The following is a 16,567-nucleotide window of genomic DNA, read 5'->3' as shown; positions in this document are numbered from 1 at the left end:
TAGAGTAATTTGAAATTCTATTTCCTTGCTTAATTTAAGACAAATATATTAGATGTTTGGTGACACTGCTTCTTGGGTAATTAATAGATTGCTCATTAATGAGAATATTCCAGAAAGCAAATCAGGGCCTAATGCTGACTTGGAAACAACGAAATGTCAAGGGTTAATGACCACAAGTGAAAGTCCAAAGTGTACACCATGCATATAGCATATTGAGATTTGCATTGCACATTTAGCAGGAAGCCTACTTGATGAAAATTTTTACCAGCTTTTAGGAAATGTCATTTTCCCAGGGTAAACACTGCATTTGACTATAGCAGGAGACCATCTCTTGCTCAGTTTCCTGCCACTGCAGACCTACGAAGGAAACTTTAGCTCCAAGGGTTTCTCTAAAATGCCAACAGACTGGGGAAATTGTGCTAAGACTATAGGATATAAGTTTGCCCAAGCCAAATGCTAAGCCTTTTTAGATTTTCCACCATAGAAGACAGCGGGCTCCAATTTTCTTCAAATCTGGGCACTCAAGAGAAACAATAGCCTGACAGAGCCTAAAGTGAATGACTGGATCTCTGAGGAATTAAAGTATAAGTTCAACCATCTCCATCTCCACTCTAAATCCCACACCGACCAATTTTTAAGGGCACGTCGTTAAATGAATTCCACAGTATGTCAGTCCTCTCAGAGGAATGACCACTTTGATTGTACTGTAGTCCCCAGCATTTCACTAAAACAGAGCATTAAAAATCTCCAGCATCCCTTGCCCTTTCCTACCTTGTGCTCTATCTCTGCTGCGGTGGCCTTTGTCGTCTCCAGCCTCTCCACCAGCTTGGTGTCGTCTAGGAAGCTTCCCTCTGCTGCTGAAAGGCGCAGAAGGAGGTCATCCTCCAGGTGCTTCAACTCAATCTTAAAGTCATTTTGGTGCTTTGTCAAAACCAACTAATATGAACCAAGAAACATGTGAGAAATGGTGACTACACAAAAAATTTTAAGAGGGGGTTTCTTAATCACAAATTTCATAGCCAGTCTATGTGTAATAAAGCATATAACATTAAAACTCTACTGAATATACTTTGAAAAAATTCTTTTTAAAATTTCAGGAGGCATGTTAAGAGCTAGTTGTACTCCCAGGTCCAGAGTATGAACATTTATTATAATCATTTAATACCATAAACCTCTAGAAAAAAAATGTTTAAGAAAACATTAGAAACTTTTGGTTTCCACTCTGACATGACATGAATTTGAATACTCAATTCTGTTCTCATGATAAGACAAAACTAAGCAATGATTCTTCCATCAGAGAACTGAGGTCACAGGGCAAACTACCACTCTGAAAACTGGACAGGCAAATAGAGAGAAATCACTATTCAAAACCATAATTGGCTAATTGTTAGAGGCACAGCTTGATAGTTAAAAATTACTGGACTCAGCTGTAGGGGCCCTTCAGGAGCCCTATCAAATTCTCACAAAAGCAAGGAAAAACTCACTCCTGCCCTGGGCAGAGGCAGGGAAAGTAATCATTTTGTGGTGAACTTAGAGATAAGTAATCATTTTAAACATGTCCAGAGTTTTCTATTCTCCTTAACAAACACCTGCCCACTGGGAAAATAACTTTATCAGAGTCTAATGTGACTCAGGGGAAGGGCAATTACACTACTCAGCCCCCTCAGGACTTCCTGTCTCACATAGGAAGAGGAGGAAAAAAGGCTAAGGAACGCTTTTGAAGGTCACAGCCCAGTGAGTCAAGCCTACTAAAACAACTCTGAGATTTAATCACAAATTTATGGAATACTTTCCACTCCAAAACTCTACTACTGGACTAGTAGGGTAACGGTAGATTGCACTTCAGAGAACTTTAAAATTCCATTTAAGAAAGAAAATTTCAGGGAAACTCAAAACAACAAGAAAAGTAAAAACAGGAAAACTGAAGCCTATGACACCTAGAGCTATAGCACACACACTAATGTCCTACCCTAAACACTATTTACCTCAGTTTTAATTATCTAATACACCATGTCCTACTTTCAACAAAAAAGTATAAGATATGACAGAAGGCAAAAAACATAGTCTGAAGAGACAAAGCAAATCACAGAATAAGACTCGAGTATGGCAGAAATTTGGGAATTATTATCAGAGGTATTAAAAATGACTATAACTAGCCAGGCACAGTGGTGTACACCTGTAATCCCAGCAGCTTGGGAGGCTGAGGTGAGGAGGATCTCAAGTTCAAAGATAGCCTCAGCAACTTAGTGAGACCCTCTCTTAAAATTGTAAATAAAGAAATAAACAAATAAATGGGTTGGGGATGTGGCTCAGTGGTTAAGCACACATGGGTTTAATCCCTGGCCCCCTGAACCCCCATACGATGACTATACTTCATTTACAAAAAACTCTACTGGAAAAATAGACAACATGCAGAATCACATGGGTAATGTAAGTGAGAGATGAAAACTCTAAAAATCAAAAGGGAATGCTCAAAATAAAAAGTGCTATAACAAAAATGAAGAATACTTTTGATAGGTTCATCAACAGACTGGATACTATCAAGGGAAGAAACAGTGAGGCTGAAGGTATGTCAGTAGAAACCTCTTAAAGTAAAAAGAGAAAAATAATGAAAATTTAAAAAGGAAAAGAATACTCAAGTACAATAAGATAATTACAAAGGTGTAACATACATGCAATGGAAACATCAGAAGAAAAGAAAGAGAAAGAGGGCAGAATAAATATTGGAAGAGTAATGGTGAAGAATTTTTCAAAATTAATGACAAATACCACATATTCATGAAGCTCTCAGGAAATTGAGCAAGATCAATACCAAAAGTCTACACTTAAGTATATCACATTCAAACTGCAAAAATATCAAAGACAACAAAAATAATACTGAAATAATCCAGGGAAAAATATAAGTCATCTATGGAGGGAGATGAATGAGAATTACATGAGACTTCTGTTGAGAAACGATGCAGCCAAGAAAAGAGTAAAATATTTAAAATACTGCAGGAAAGAACCCAACTAACCTAGAATTCTATATCCTGTCAAATTATCCTCAAAAGCAAAGGAGAAATAAGGCTTTCTTACACAAACAAAAACTGAAGGATTTTGCTGTAGTAGACCAACCTTACCATAAATGTTCAAAATAATTTCTTTTCGGGAAAGGAATAAGTCAGAAATTCAGATCTACATAAAGAAAGTGCTAGAGAAAGAATAAGTAAAATATTTTCTTCTTCTTACTCTTAATTTAGCTGTTTGTTCAAAATAATATCAATAATTTATCCAGTGATTATAACTTAGGGATAAATAAAATGAATGACTGTAATGTTATAAGGGATGGAACAGAGGAAATGAGGATATACTATTAAAAGGGATCTTCACTAACTGTAAATGGTACAGATTTATAGGAAAGCAGACTTAGATTAGCTATAAATATGTTGCAAACACTAAGGCAACTGCTAAACTTTCTTTTAAAAAGAAAAGCATAATGTATAAGCTAACAAAGAAGAGATATTGAAATATCTAAAATGCTCAACTAAAACCAAAGACAGAAAGAGAGGAAAAGACAAAAACAAATAATAAACAAAGAATACAATAAGAAAAAAAAGTTCAAAAGTATGGTAGATATTAATCTGACTATATGAATAATAACTTAGAATTCTTCAAATCAAGAATCAGACAGAGTAGATAAATGACAACACTACAACACTGAACTATATGTTGTCTACAAAAACCAACTTTAAACAAAGACAGATTAAAGGTAGTAGGATAAAGATATGCCAGATAAAGCCAGGTGTGGTGGCACACAGTATTAATCCCAGCCTACTTGGGAGCCTGAGGCAGGAGGACTGTGAGTTTGAGGCCAGCCTGGGCAACTTACCAAGACCCTATCTCAGGAAGGAAAGGAAAAGAAAGAAAATGAAACAAAACAACAACAGAGGCAACAAAAACAAGCAAGCAAACAAGTAAGCTGGAGCATCTGTATTAATTTTAAAAAAGCAAATATCAAAATAAGAAAAATTATAAAATAACAAAGGGATCAGTTCCCTAAGAAAACATTTAAAATTTTTTGTGTATTTAACAGAGTGTAAAAAACATAAGGCAAAAAAATTATAGAACTGCATGGAGAAAGAGAGAAGTACACTATTATAGTTGGAGAACTCGAAACTCCTGTATCCAAAATTGACAGATCAGTAAGGACATAGCTGAACTGAGCAACATAATCAATTAACTGGATCTAGTGGTATTTATAGAATACTTCTTTGAATAATAGCAGAATACAGAGTTTTTTAAGTTCATATGGAACACTCACCAAAATGGACCTCATTGTAGGCCATCTAACACAGTTGAAAAACTTTAAAATAAATTATATGAAGTAAGCTCCTAGACTACAACAAAATTAAGTGAGAAACAACAGAAAGATAACTAGAAAATCCCAAAGTATGTGGCAATGAAATAACATACTTCTAAATAACATGTAGGTCCAAGAAGAAACCTCGAGAGAAATTAAACATATTTTAAAATAAGTAAAAGTGAAAATATGTTTTAAAATTTGCAAAATGCAGTACAAAGTGCTTACAGGAAATTTTATAGCATGGACTACTTGAATTAGAAGACAAAAAGATCCAAAGTTAATTATTTCAGCTTTCACCTTAGGAAATGAGAGACAGAAGACCAACAGAAATCTAAAGCAAGCAGCTGGGTGTGGTGGAGCACACCTGTAATCCCAGGGATTTAGGAGGCTGAGGCAGGAGTACCACAACTTTGAGTCCAGCTTGGTAAACTTAAGACTATCTAAAAATAAAAATAAAACAAAAAGGGGGTGATATAACTCAAAGTGGCAAAGTACCCCTGGGTTGAATCCCTAGTACTGCAAACTACAAATCAAAATCCCAAAACAAGCAGATGAAAATAATAAAAATTAAATCAGAAATCGATGACATTTAAAATAGGAAGTCAATAGAGAAAATCAGCAAAACCAAAAGTTGGTTCCTTGAAGGTATCAACAAAACTTATAACCCTCTAACTAGGCTAAACTAGAGAAAAAAGAGAGAGGGGGGCAGGAGAGAGGGAGGAGAGAAAGAGAAAAGGCATTAATTACTAATATCAAATGAAAGAGGAGGCATCATTACCAACTCCATGGACATTAAAGGAAAATTAAAAATATTATGAACAATTTGATGTCTACAAGTTTGGTAACTTAGATGAATTGAATCAGTATCTTTGAGACACAATCTACTAAAAACTCACAAAAGGAGAAACACATAATTCAAATAGGCCACATGTCTATTAAAGAAACTGTATCGACAATTAACAACCTTCCAGAAAAATAAGTACCAGGTCCAAATGTTTTTACTGGTGAGTTCTATCAAAGACTTAAGAAAAAAATGATACTGGTTCTCTACAATTCCTTCTATAAAACAGAAGTAGAAGGAACACTTCCTAACTCATTGTCTAAGGTTGTTATCATTCCAATACAAAAATTAGATAAGACTTTACAAGAAAGAAAGGCTGTAGACCAGTATCTCTCTTGACACAGATGTAAATATACTCAACCAAACTTTATTAAGTCAAATTCAACAACATATAAAATAATTATACACCATGACTAAGTGGGATTTATACCAGGTATGCAAGACTGATTTGACATACAAAAATCAAGTGATTTAATCTGTTACATAACAAGTCAAAGATAAAAAATATGATCATATCAACAAAGAAAACATTTAATAAAATCCAACATTCATTCACGATGAAAACTCACAGCAAACTAGAAGTAGACAGGAACTTCCTCAACTTGATAAAGAAAATCTAAAACTGACTTACAGTTAACATCACACCTGATGATGAGATCAATTTATGCCTACAAATTTAATAGCTTAGATGAAATGGACCTATACTTCCAGAGACAAAACCTACCAAAAACTCATGCAAAAAGAAATAGATGCTTTTTCCCTAAGATCTGGAAAAAGATAATGATGTTCTCTTTCACCACTATTTTTCTACACTGTACTAAAGCTTGACATGATTGTCTATATAGAAAATTCTGAAGAACTGAAATAAAGTCTCCTGCACTAATAAGCAATTATAGCAAGTCTGCAGGATATAGTTTAATATACAAAAGCCAATTACTTTTCTATATACCAGCAACAAACAATTGGAATTTAAAATTTAAAACATAATACTGTTTACATTAACACCGAAAACTGAAATACTTAGATGGAGATCTAGCAAAAATTTAAAAAGAACTCTGAGGAAAGAATCAAAGGTGTAAAAAATAGGAAGTTATTTCATATTCATGTATAGAAGACTTAATATTGTTAAGATATCAATTATTCCTGCCCAGGATCTGAAGCAATATTGATCAAACCTCAAATTGATTATTTTGTGGATTTTGATAATCTGATTCCAAAATTTATATTGAAAGGCGTAAGATCCACAGTTGTTAATAGTATTGTAGGGAACATTCCTCAAGCTTATCTGACAGCAGTCACTGACACCATGGTCTAAGTAAGCCAAACAGTCTGGACAGAGAAACTGAGGTAATGGTAAAGACTCGCCATGGAATGAAGGTCTTTGTAGCTGTTGAGGCTGAGTTTGAGCTGAGGGGAGGCCTCATTCTGACATGCATCACAGAAAGCTGTGATGTGAGCTCGCCCGCGCTGCCTTGCCTCATGCTGTGTGCAGGAGCTTGCCATTCCCCCAGTCCTTTGTCTCAGACCTGTTGCTGGGCAGAATGGCTTAGGCATGCTTGGTTTGTTTACACTACCTGGACCCTCGACGTATAGTTCACCTATAGGCTGACTCTGTTATACTTTAACAAGCATGTTAACCTGATTGGATAATGTGTCTAAATATGTCCTGTGCAACCCTAAATAAAATTAGATCCATGCCTTCAGAGCTTGATTTCCGATGCCTGGGTAAGCGTACTGGGTAAGGCTAAGTAGGGTAGGCATCGTCTGTCTTCACCCTCAGCAAACCTGTCTCAGAACATCTACATAGTACAATGAGGAAAAACAGAGAACTGACACTACCTGACTTAAAGACTTACAAATTTATAGTAATCAAGACAGTGTGGTATTGAGAAAGAAGAGATTACCAAATCAATGGAATGGCATAGAGAACCCAGGAACAGGTCCATGGAAATTTGATCAACCGATCTTTGGCAAGGAGCAAAAATGATTCAAGGAGAAGAGATAATCTTTTCCACCTAGTGTTGTGTGGACAACTAGATATTCACATGCAAAAGCATGAAGTTGACTCCCTACCTCATATCACATGCAGAGATTAATTTAAATTTGATTACAGGCCTAAATGTAAAAGCTTAAACTATAAAACTCATAGAAGAAGAACCGGAGTAAATCTCCATGAACTGTCTGTCAATGGTTTCTTAGACTGACACAAAAGTGTAAGTAATAAAAGAAAAACAAAGATGAATTAGACTTTGCCAAAATTAAAATAGTTTGTTCTTCAAAGGATACCACCAAGAAAATGAAAGGACAATACATTAAATGGGAGAACTTTTTTGTAAATCAGAACTTAATAAGAACTTAATATTCAGAATAGATGAAGAACTTCTACAACTCATCAAAAAAAAAAAAAATCTAATTTGGGAACTGGGGTACAGCTCAGTGGTAGAGGGCTTGCCTAGAATACCTGAGGCCCTGAGTTTGATCCCTAGCACCACAAAAACAAAAACAAAAACTAAACAAAGACAACATAATAAAAAAAGATATGTAAAAGGTCAGTAAATAAGAAAGGCTCAACATCATTACTATCTGGAAAAGAAAATCAAAATCATAATGAGATACCACTTCATACCCTTTAAAGATGATGCACAGCTGGTGGAAGTATAAAACTTTGCAGTCACTTCAAAAATAGTCTGGCAATTCCCAATTAATTTGAAATAGAGTTACATATAACTGGAAACTGAAAATATATATGCACACAAAACTTTGCCTAGAATTCTTCATAGTAGTGTTATATATTACAGCCACAAAGCAAAAAAAAAAAAAACAAAACAAAAACCCAAAACCCCTCCAAATGTCCATTGACTGAAAAGGGGATAAATAAAATAAATAAAACACTCTAAATCCATACAAAGGAATATTATTCATACATAAAAAGGTATTAAAGGGGCCAGCTGTGGTGGCACCAGACTGTAATCCCAGTGGCTTGGGAGGCTGAGGCAGGAGTATTGTGAGTTCAAAGCCAGCCTCAGCAAAAGTGAGTCACTAGCAACTCAGTGAGACCCTGACTCTAAATAAAATATAAAATAGGACTGGGGATGTGACTCAGTGGTTGAGTGTCACTGAGTTCAATCGATGGTACCCACCCTCCACAAGACAAAAAAAGAAGGCATTAAATACTAATAGAACCTTGAAGACATCAAGTTAGCCAGTAAATTCTCTTTAATCTTCACATCACAGAAATACTATTTACTATTTCAGTTTTCACATTGTTTGTTAGAAAGGTGGGCACTGTATTCTTTCATGTATTTTAATCTCTATGTGCCCTTTTTATTCTTCCTAATATGCTTCACCCATTTTCTCTTTTATTCCTGACTAGACCTTCTAGAGGGCTCTTAGTTTCTTTTTTTTCCCTCTAGCACTAGTTTTTAATCTTGTTAATCTCTGTTTATATTCTGTCATTATTTTCTGCTTTTATGTTTATAATTGCCTTCTTTCTACATTTTTAGGCTTACTTTGTTTTCTTGTTTGCAAAGAAATGCTAAATTTAACTAATTTCAATATTTTTTTCTTAATCATTGTACTTACAGCCATAAAGTTTTGAATATATTAGTTATAGCCAGTTACAACCTCCTTAGTTTTTTCAACCTTACTCCATTAGTCGTCATTCTTTTTCCCTGGATAAATTGGTCTATTCTCATCCAATCCACCTGGGCCCGTAGCTCAGTTTTCCCTGAGTAGCATGCCTTTATGCCCAACTAGTCTGCCTCCTACCTGTGGGATGACCCTAACTAACTGGCATTTATCAGGAGCAATTTCGAATTGCTTAATTTTTCACATGTATCATAATTTTTCTCAATTATGAGACTCTGGAATGTGAGAATCCTGTCTTGTATTTCTGTATTTTCACCATAATTTCTGCACAGGAGGTAAAAAATTACTGTTGGAGGATGAAGTAATAATTTTTACCTTGAGTTTTTCCAAATCTGGCCTTTCAATACTGACCACCTCTGCTAGCAGCTGGGCTTCAAGACCATCTTCTGTGACTGTGAAATTGAGGAGGGTTGTCTGAGCTTGTAATTCTGGCTTATAGTGAGGATTTGCCAGTTTTGTGTGAAGGATGAGGCGAAAGTTCTTGTTGAATTCACATTCCTTATCGCCAATCCTTATATACCTAAAGGGGGACATATCACAGACATTCAGAAGAGTCTCACGAAACATGACCAATAAGACGACGTCATTCCATTGCTGCATTTTGACAATATACCTAGGCCAGAAAACCAGGGGATTTGGGATTTTTCAGCCTGTTTTTGAAATATAGGATGAATAGGAATTATCCACCATACCTCTATATGGTTATTTCTCCTCTGATGTGAAATAGCAACAAAAACACTCACCTCTTGTAATTGCTCTAACAACTAAATACCATCAATCTTACAGAAGATTTTTAAGAGTAAATGTTAGCTTTCATTACACTTTCTATGATTAAAGTTATATTAAAGTCAGGTGTGGTGGTGTACACTTATAATCCCAAACTACGAAGGCTGAGGCAGAAGGATCACAAGTTTGAGACCAGTCTCAATAACTTAGCAGGACCTATTTCATAAAAGAACTGGGATTGAGCTGAGTAGTTAAGTACCCCTAGGTTTAATCCCCAAAACAAGACAGACAAAAAACCCTTATGTTAAACATTGCCATTCTTTAAGGATTAAACATGTACATGTGTCTTGATGTATCTATATATACATGTATTAAGTATACATTAAGAACTTTCTATTAGTTTGCTCATTATGAAGAGGTATATGTTTGGGGTGTGTGCATGCATGTGAGTTCATAAAGTTCAAAGGGTTTAGTGAACTTTGAATGATGTTTGAAATAGGGAAACCAAATAAAAACAAGCAGAAATATCTTCACATAAAAAAGTATATATCTGTACTTCAGTATATTATTAAATATGTGAAATCTTTCAACTTTGTAAAATATTAAAATATACATGCTTACACATACATTATTAAATGTACTAGTTATTTTTCTTAAAATATAAAGTAAATATATACTTGAAATTATTATCTGATATTTTTGGCCTATTTTGTTTTCTTTCCTGCTAGGAACCTGCTATAAGGAGTAGTAGATGGAGAGTTTTTTCAATTCATGCCACAGAGATAGCCAGACAGGTAGACAGAGAAAACAAAATACATGAAAACTGAACTTCTCAAACTTTTCTGCTAAAGTAGCCTGAACTATGTGGGATGGAAGTTCACACAAGATGCCTAGGAGCATTGCTAAAACAAGGAGCATCTTCTCACTCTTCTATTATTTTTTTCTTAAATGTTCATATAAAATTGGATTCTTCCCTTATAAGTATATACATCATTTTGATTGTAGATATGTTATCATAATGACAAAATGCTGTCCAAATCTCATATTATTTTAAGTTAAAATATAATTTAAATAATCCACGAGAAAAAATATATTTACCACCTGTCTCACTGGCTTGCAAGTGAAATGCTATTTCACTGAATTTATCAATTTTGGAAAACTGAGTGTATTCAAAGGAAGAGACTTATAACAGGTTCAACACTTAATTGCAATATTTATTTCTTAATTTGAGGTAAGTTATTCAGAATGTTGTAATATAGTGATGTTTTAGGTTGTTATTGGTGGATATCTTATAATTGTATCTTACAGATTAAATCTCTTGCATATATGGTAATGAAAGTGCCTTGATCCACTGGCTTTTCTATTTGTTCAGAGAAGTTTTTATGAGACAATTGCTTTAATGTGTATACATTATAAAAATTATGCTTTTAAATCAGTAAAGCTTTAACCACCTGAGTTCGAATTAAGAACTCTAAAGGTTCCATCTCTAGCATCCCCATTCCAAAAAAAAAAAAAAAAAAGGAAAAAAAAATTCAAAGGACAGATCAGACTCATGACCTAATACCTTTTTACCTGACTCAGATTTTTTCATTGCAGAGTGATCTTACATTTGCCACAGAAAACTTCACAACTGTTGATTGTCTGAGCTTGAAAAAGAGTCACCAAACAAGCCACTGTGATAATCCTCACTAAGTTCAAAGGTGAATTCATTCACTTTATCTAGTTTTGGGTTTGTTTTTTACTTTGTCATGCCATTTAATTCTTTTCCAGGAAGAAAATGAGCAATTCAGCTAGCAACCCACCTTTGACAAAGCTAAAATGTATTTGTGTGTTTACATACTTCCCTTCTGAAAAAAGACAATGTTAAAAAAGATAAGCATTGACATCATTGTTAAAAACATACTGAGAACAGTAAGAAGTGAATGAAGCAGAGATTGAGTGTAGTAAGAAGCAGTGGCTGCTAGTTTATCTATCAGCATGGTGGCACTGACTCCCTATGTCCTAGGTCATAAATCTGATGCCATCTGTTCACATGCCTCTACCTATTTTCTGGTTGATGTTCATTAAAATAATCATGTCTTATTGATACGTTATTCTGTTATTTGTGTTATCATGAAATACATTACAAAGAAATATCCATTCAGTCAACAGTGACTTAACACCTACTCCACTCTGGGCTGCTTTTAATAGGCATTATGAGTATGATATTTTATATGCTGATTCATTCATTTATTCATTTGTATCAAGTCCCTACAAGGTGATGGGAATACAAAGATCAAAGACCTGACCAATTAAAAGATAGGCAAAAGAGTAGAATAGACTTTTACCCAAAGAGATGTACAAATGGCCAATGGGAATGTGGAAGGGCTGTTAACATTAGTCATTAGTGAAATGCATATCAAAGTCACAGTGAGGCACCTCTTCACACCTACTGGAATGACTATAATAAAATGATAGGAAGTGCTGGTAAAAATAAGGAACAACTGGAACCCTCACACAGGTAGCTGGTGGGAATGTAAAATTGCACAAACACTTGAGAAAATGGTTTGGCAATTCCTTGAAATGTTCCAGCAATTCCATTCCTGGGTACCTACCCAAAAGAACAGAAAACATATGTCAACACAAAATCTGTGTATGAATGTTCACAGCAATGTTATTCATAATAGTCAAAAGGTAGAAACAACTCAAATGTGATGAACACTATGGGCATATCTAATCAATGGAATGCTATTTGGTCATGAAAAGGAATAAAATACTGATATATGTGTTGGACATCAGTACCCTCAGGGGATTGGTTTTAGGACCACCTGTGGATATCAAAATCCATGGGTGCATAAGTCTCTTAAGATAGTCCACCATAACCACAGATGCAAATACATGGAGACAGAGGGCTCACTGTATGCTACAACATGGAAAAATCTTACAAACATCATACCAAGTCAAAGAAACCACTCACAAAAGGCACACATTGTGAATCCATTTATAAGAAATGTCCAGAATAGGCAAATTGATAGTAAAGAAAGCAGATCAGTGGTTGCTTAGGACAATTCTAACACACTGTACTGTGGAGAGTGATGACAGAGGATGGGAGAACAGTGGCTGAGATTGGGGGGTCTCTGATGACCTCATGACTGTGGCATGCCTGGTACCAGAGAATTTTCTGTGCAAGGGTACAGGATGCTTAGCTGCTGTAGCAATTCCCTGCATGAGGAGGTTCTGTGCAAGAGTCCATCAGCCCTGACCTTGATCTCAGGCACACAGCTCCTGGGAATGAAGGAATTCTTATGCTAGATAACCGCAATGTTTCACCAACTCCATTTCTGTTCCTGCTGGCTTTATAGTAACTTTTGTTTTTAATTTTTTTTTATTTTTACCAACTGCATTTTGATTCATTGTACACAAATGGCGTACATCTTTTTGTTTCTGTGGTTGTGAACGATGTAGATTCATACCATTCATGTAATCATATATGTACACAGGGTAATGATGTCTGTCTCATTCCACGATTTTTCATACCCCCGCACCCTCCTCCCTCTCATTTCCCTCTACATAGTCTAAAATTCCTCCATTCTTCTCTCACCCCTCACCCTCCCCACCCCCATTATATATCATCATCCATTTAATCAGGGAAAACATTCGGCCTTTGGTTTTCTGGATTTGGCTTATTTCACTTAGCATGATATTTTCCAGTTCCATTCATTTATCTGCAAATGCCATATTCTTCTTCTTCTTTATGACTGAATAATATTTCATTGTGTATATATACCAGAGTTTCTTTTTCCATTCATCTATTGAAGGGCATCTAGGTTGGTTCCACAATCTAGCTATTGTGAATTGAGCTGCTGTAAATATTGATGTGGTTGTGTTACTGTAGTATGTTAATTTTAAGTCCTTTGAGTATAAACCTAGGAGTGGGATAACTGGGTCAAAAGGTGGGTCCATTTCGAGTTTTCTGAGGAATCTCTATACTGCTTTCCAGAGTGGCTGCACCAATTTGCAACTCTACCAGCAATGTACAAGTGTGCCTTTTCCCCACATCCACACCAATATTGTTTCTGTTCTTGATAATAGCCATTCTAACTGGAGTAAGATGAAATCTTAGAGTTGTTTTAATTTGCATTTCTCTAATTACTAGAGATCAATAATGTGAAAAGAGAGCCTACAGAGTGGGAGAAAATCTTTTCCACATGAACTTCAGATAGAGCAATTATCTCCAAAATTTATAAAGAATTTATAAAACTATACCAAAAATACAAAGAACCCAACCAATAAATGGGTCAAGGAACTGGACAGACACTTTACAGAAGAAGATATACAGTAACTTTTAACTATGGCACTTTCTTGAGAGCTACACAAAGCTCCTAACATTGCACTTTGCCACTGTGAATTGCATCTGTGGAAATGCTACATAGATGTCCTAGTTTTGTAACTTTCCTGAATAGAAAGAATAATGCTTGCATATTCTTTAGCCTGATAATGAGACGTATCTAAATAAAGGTTGCTGGTGTAACTCTTTAGATTTGCATCTCCATCAGAGGGCAGAGTTCCACCTGATCCCAGCTTAATCTTCAAGACCTATGTTTGTAAGTCTTTATTTTTCTAATTCCCCTTCATCCCTCCCTGGATCTGTGAGTTTGGCAGTGCTGGTTGGGGCACTGTGCTGATGGCTGTCCAACTCCAAAAATATGCTGAAAGGCCAAATCATTAACCTTTGGACTTAAATTGACCTATAAGGTCAGTAACAAGACCAACTATTGTTTCTCAGAGGTTTGGGCTTATCTTCTGAGCGTAATGAGGTATGCTACGACATGATCTTTTTCTAACAAGGACATTTTTCTTAGTGTATCTGCCTCTTTTTGGCAACATATTCAGCCATGTCCATCATGGAGAGCATCTTCAAAATTTGAGTTTTTCATTCCTGGGATTTCCAAAATTGATCTCACAAGTAGCTTTGAGGAAATCTTTGCTAGTGCTATTCAATGTGATTGGCTTTTAAATGAAATTTTGAGAGTGAAGGTTTTATGTAATTACTGCCTGGGTTCTCACATATGGGAGATACCAAAGTTTATATTAATTGGTGTCTCTATAATAAGGCCTGTACTTACACCTCTGTGTAAATTCTGTGATTTTCTGATTGCCACTCCATCTTGGATTGAATTCATTCCTCCCTGGTGGAGAGACTCAGAGAAATGTCATGCCTGTCACAGCCGACCATGATGTCAACGTGTTTGAATTTTTCCTCACATTTGAGTTTTCACCAAGTTTAAATTCCTATTTCATAAACTTTGTGTTTTAACAATTAACCCATGTCCCCAGATGAAAGAGAATTATTTTTATGCTTTAGAATCTTAAATTTAAGGTCTAGGGTGGTAGCTCAGTGGTAGAGCACTTGCCTTTCATGTGTGAGGCACTGGGTTCAATCCTCAGCACCATATAAAAATAAATAAAATAGATGCATTGTGTCCATCTATAATTAAAAATATTTAAAAGGAAGAACAATTAATAAATGAATACTAGAGTTTTTATTATTTCATACTATGAGAACCTCAGCAGGTAGCATTAGGAAGCCAAATTAATTCTGAGATATTCTGGTGTGTCTGTGCATGTGTTTGTGTGTTCCCATATGTGCATAAGAATTAAAACAAACCACTAGTAAGACGACTTACTGTTGAAAGTACAGGTTGTGTATCCTTAAAGTGAAAAATCCAAAAACTGAAACTGTTTGACAGCAACATGATGTCACAAGTGGAAAAATCACACATTTTGTGATGGGTCACAGTCAAAAATGCAGGTACACTAAAAATATTGTATAAAATTAACTTCAGTTGATATGTATAAAGTGTACATGAAACAAATGAAGTTTGTGTTTAGACTCATGGGTCACATCCCCATGATATCTTTTCATATACATTCAAATATACCAAAATAAAAAAAAAAATTTCAGAAACACTTCTGGTTCCCAGAATTTTGGATAAGGGGTACTTAGCCTGTAGGAGGTTAAGTGAGAAATCCCTCTAGAGCAGGGGTTGATAAACTTTCATTGTAAAGGGCAGAGAGTAAATATTATAGGCTTTTGAGGTCATATACATCTCTGTCACATACCCTGTGTTTACAACCCTTAAAAAATCAATCTTAGCTCATGAGTCGTGTGACAGGTGGTGGGCTCATGGCCTCTCTAGAGTATCATATCAGTTAGTGGTCTGAGTTAATATCTTCTCAAAGTAATAGTTGCTAATTTTCCCCACCAGCCACTATACCTGACTACACTCCCCTCTTCAAACTTCCAAGAAAAAAACAAAACATAAGAATGGTCAACATAGTACTGACAATATCACTTCTGGGTACAGGTGAAGTTTTTTTTTTTTTTTTTTTTTTTTTATTGTAAACAAATGGGATACATGTTGTTTCTCTGTCTGTACATCAGGTGAAGTTTTAAATGGTTAAAAATTTAACCAAACATCTGAGTTAAAGCAATGCTCTGGAAGACACCCCAGACAATTCCATGGCGCTATCTCCCTTTCACACCTACCTACTCCCTAAGGCATTCACAAGCCCCAGTTTGGGAATCAGAAATGTATCTGCTTTGATAGGTCTGATTTTCTCTGTGAAGAGACAGAGTTAATGGGGGAATGAGGGAAAACTCTGCTATGGAAAAGGAGAATGCCTGCCTATAAAATTGGGTTTTACATCTTGCTTGGAAACAGTATTTGATAGCTTTAGATTTCCCAGGGACAGTAAATTATCCTCAATTGGGGTGTTTATGATCTATGAAAGGCAAAAATTACATAATGACTCAGTGGGTTTTATCACTGCTGCTAGGTTAATTTTTGGTTAATCTCCTATCTGGGAAAATTAAACAGACTGTTAATGCTCTCTCATGAGTTGAAGGGTCCAAAAAACAACGGAGTTAACCAGAGGGGTGGGAAAAGCAAACAGAATCACTTTGTTGTTTCTGTGAAAGACATGAGTGCAGAGGTTGACTTCTAAGCAGTGAAGGAAGACAGGAACTC

The 16,567-nt window shown here is 35.5% G+C and overlaps 1 protein-coding gene across 1 annotated transcript in view; it reads right to left on the bottom strand.

The window, feature by feature from the left end:
• Dnah11 (dynein axonemal heavy chain 11) overlaps positions 1-16,567 on the bottom strand; it is a 332,397-nt gene that overhangs the window by 41,019 nt on the left and 274,811 nt on the right. Inside the window, 2 exon segments of the mRNA XM_047562330.1 lie at positions 772-936; positions 9,147-9,351. Of these exon segments, the coding sequence (XP_047418286.1) occupies positions 772-936; positions 9,147-9,351 (370 nt within the window).

The sequence above is a fragment of the Sciurus carolinensis genome, chromosome 8 (genome assembly GCF_902686445.1).
Source record: "Sciurus carolinensis chromosome 8, mSciCar1.2, whole genome shotgun sequence".
NCBI classification, from domain to species: Eukaryota; Metazoa; Chordata; class Mammalia; order Rodentia; family Sciuridae; genus Sciurus; species Sciurus carolinensis.
Note: the sequence above shows the minus strand (reverse complement) of the source record. Positions and strands in the feature narration are given on the sequence as shown.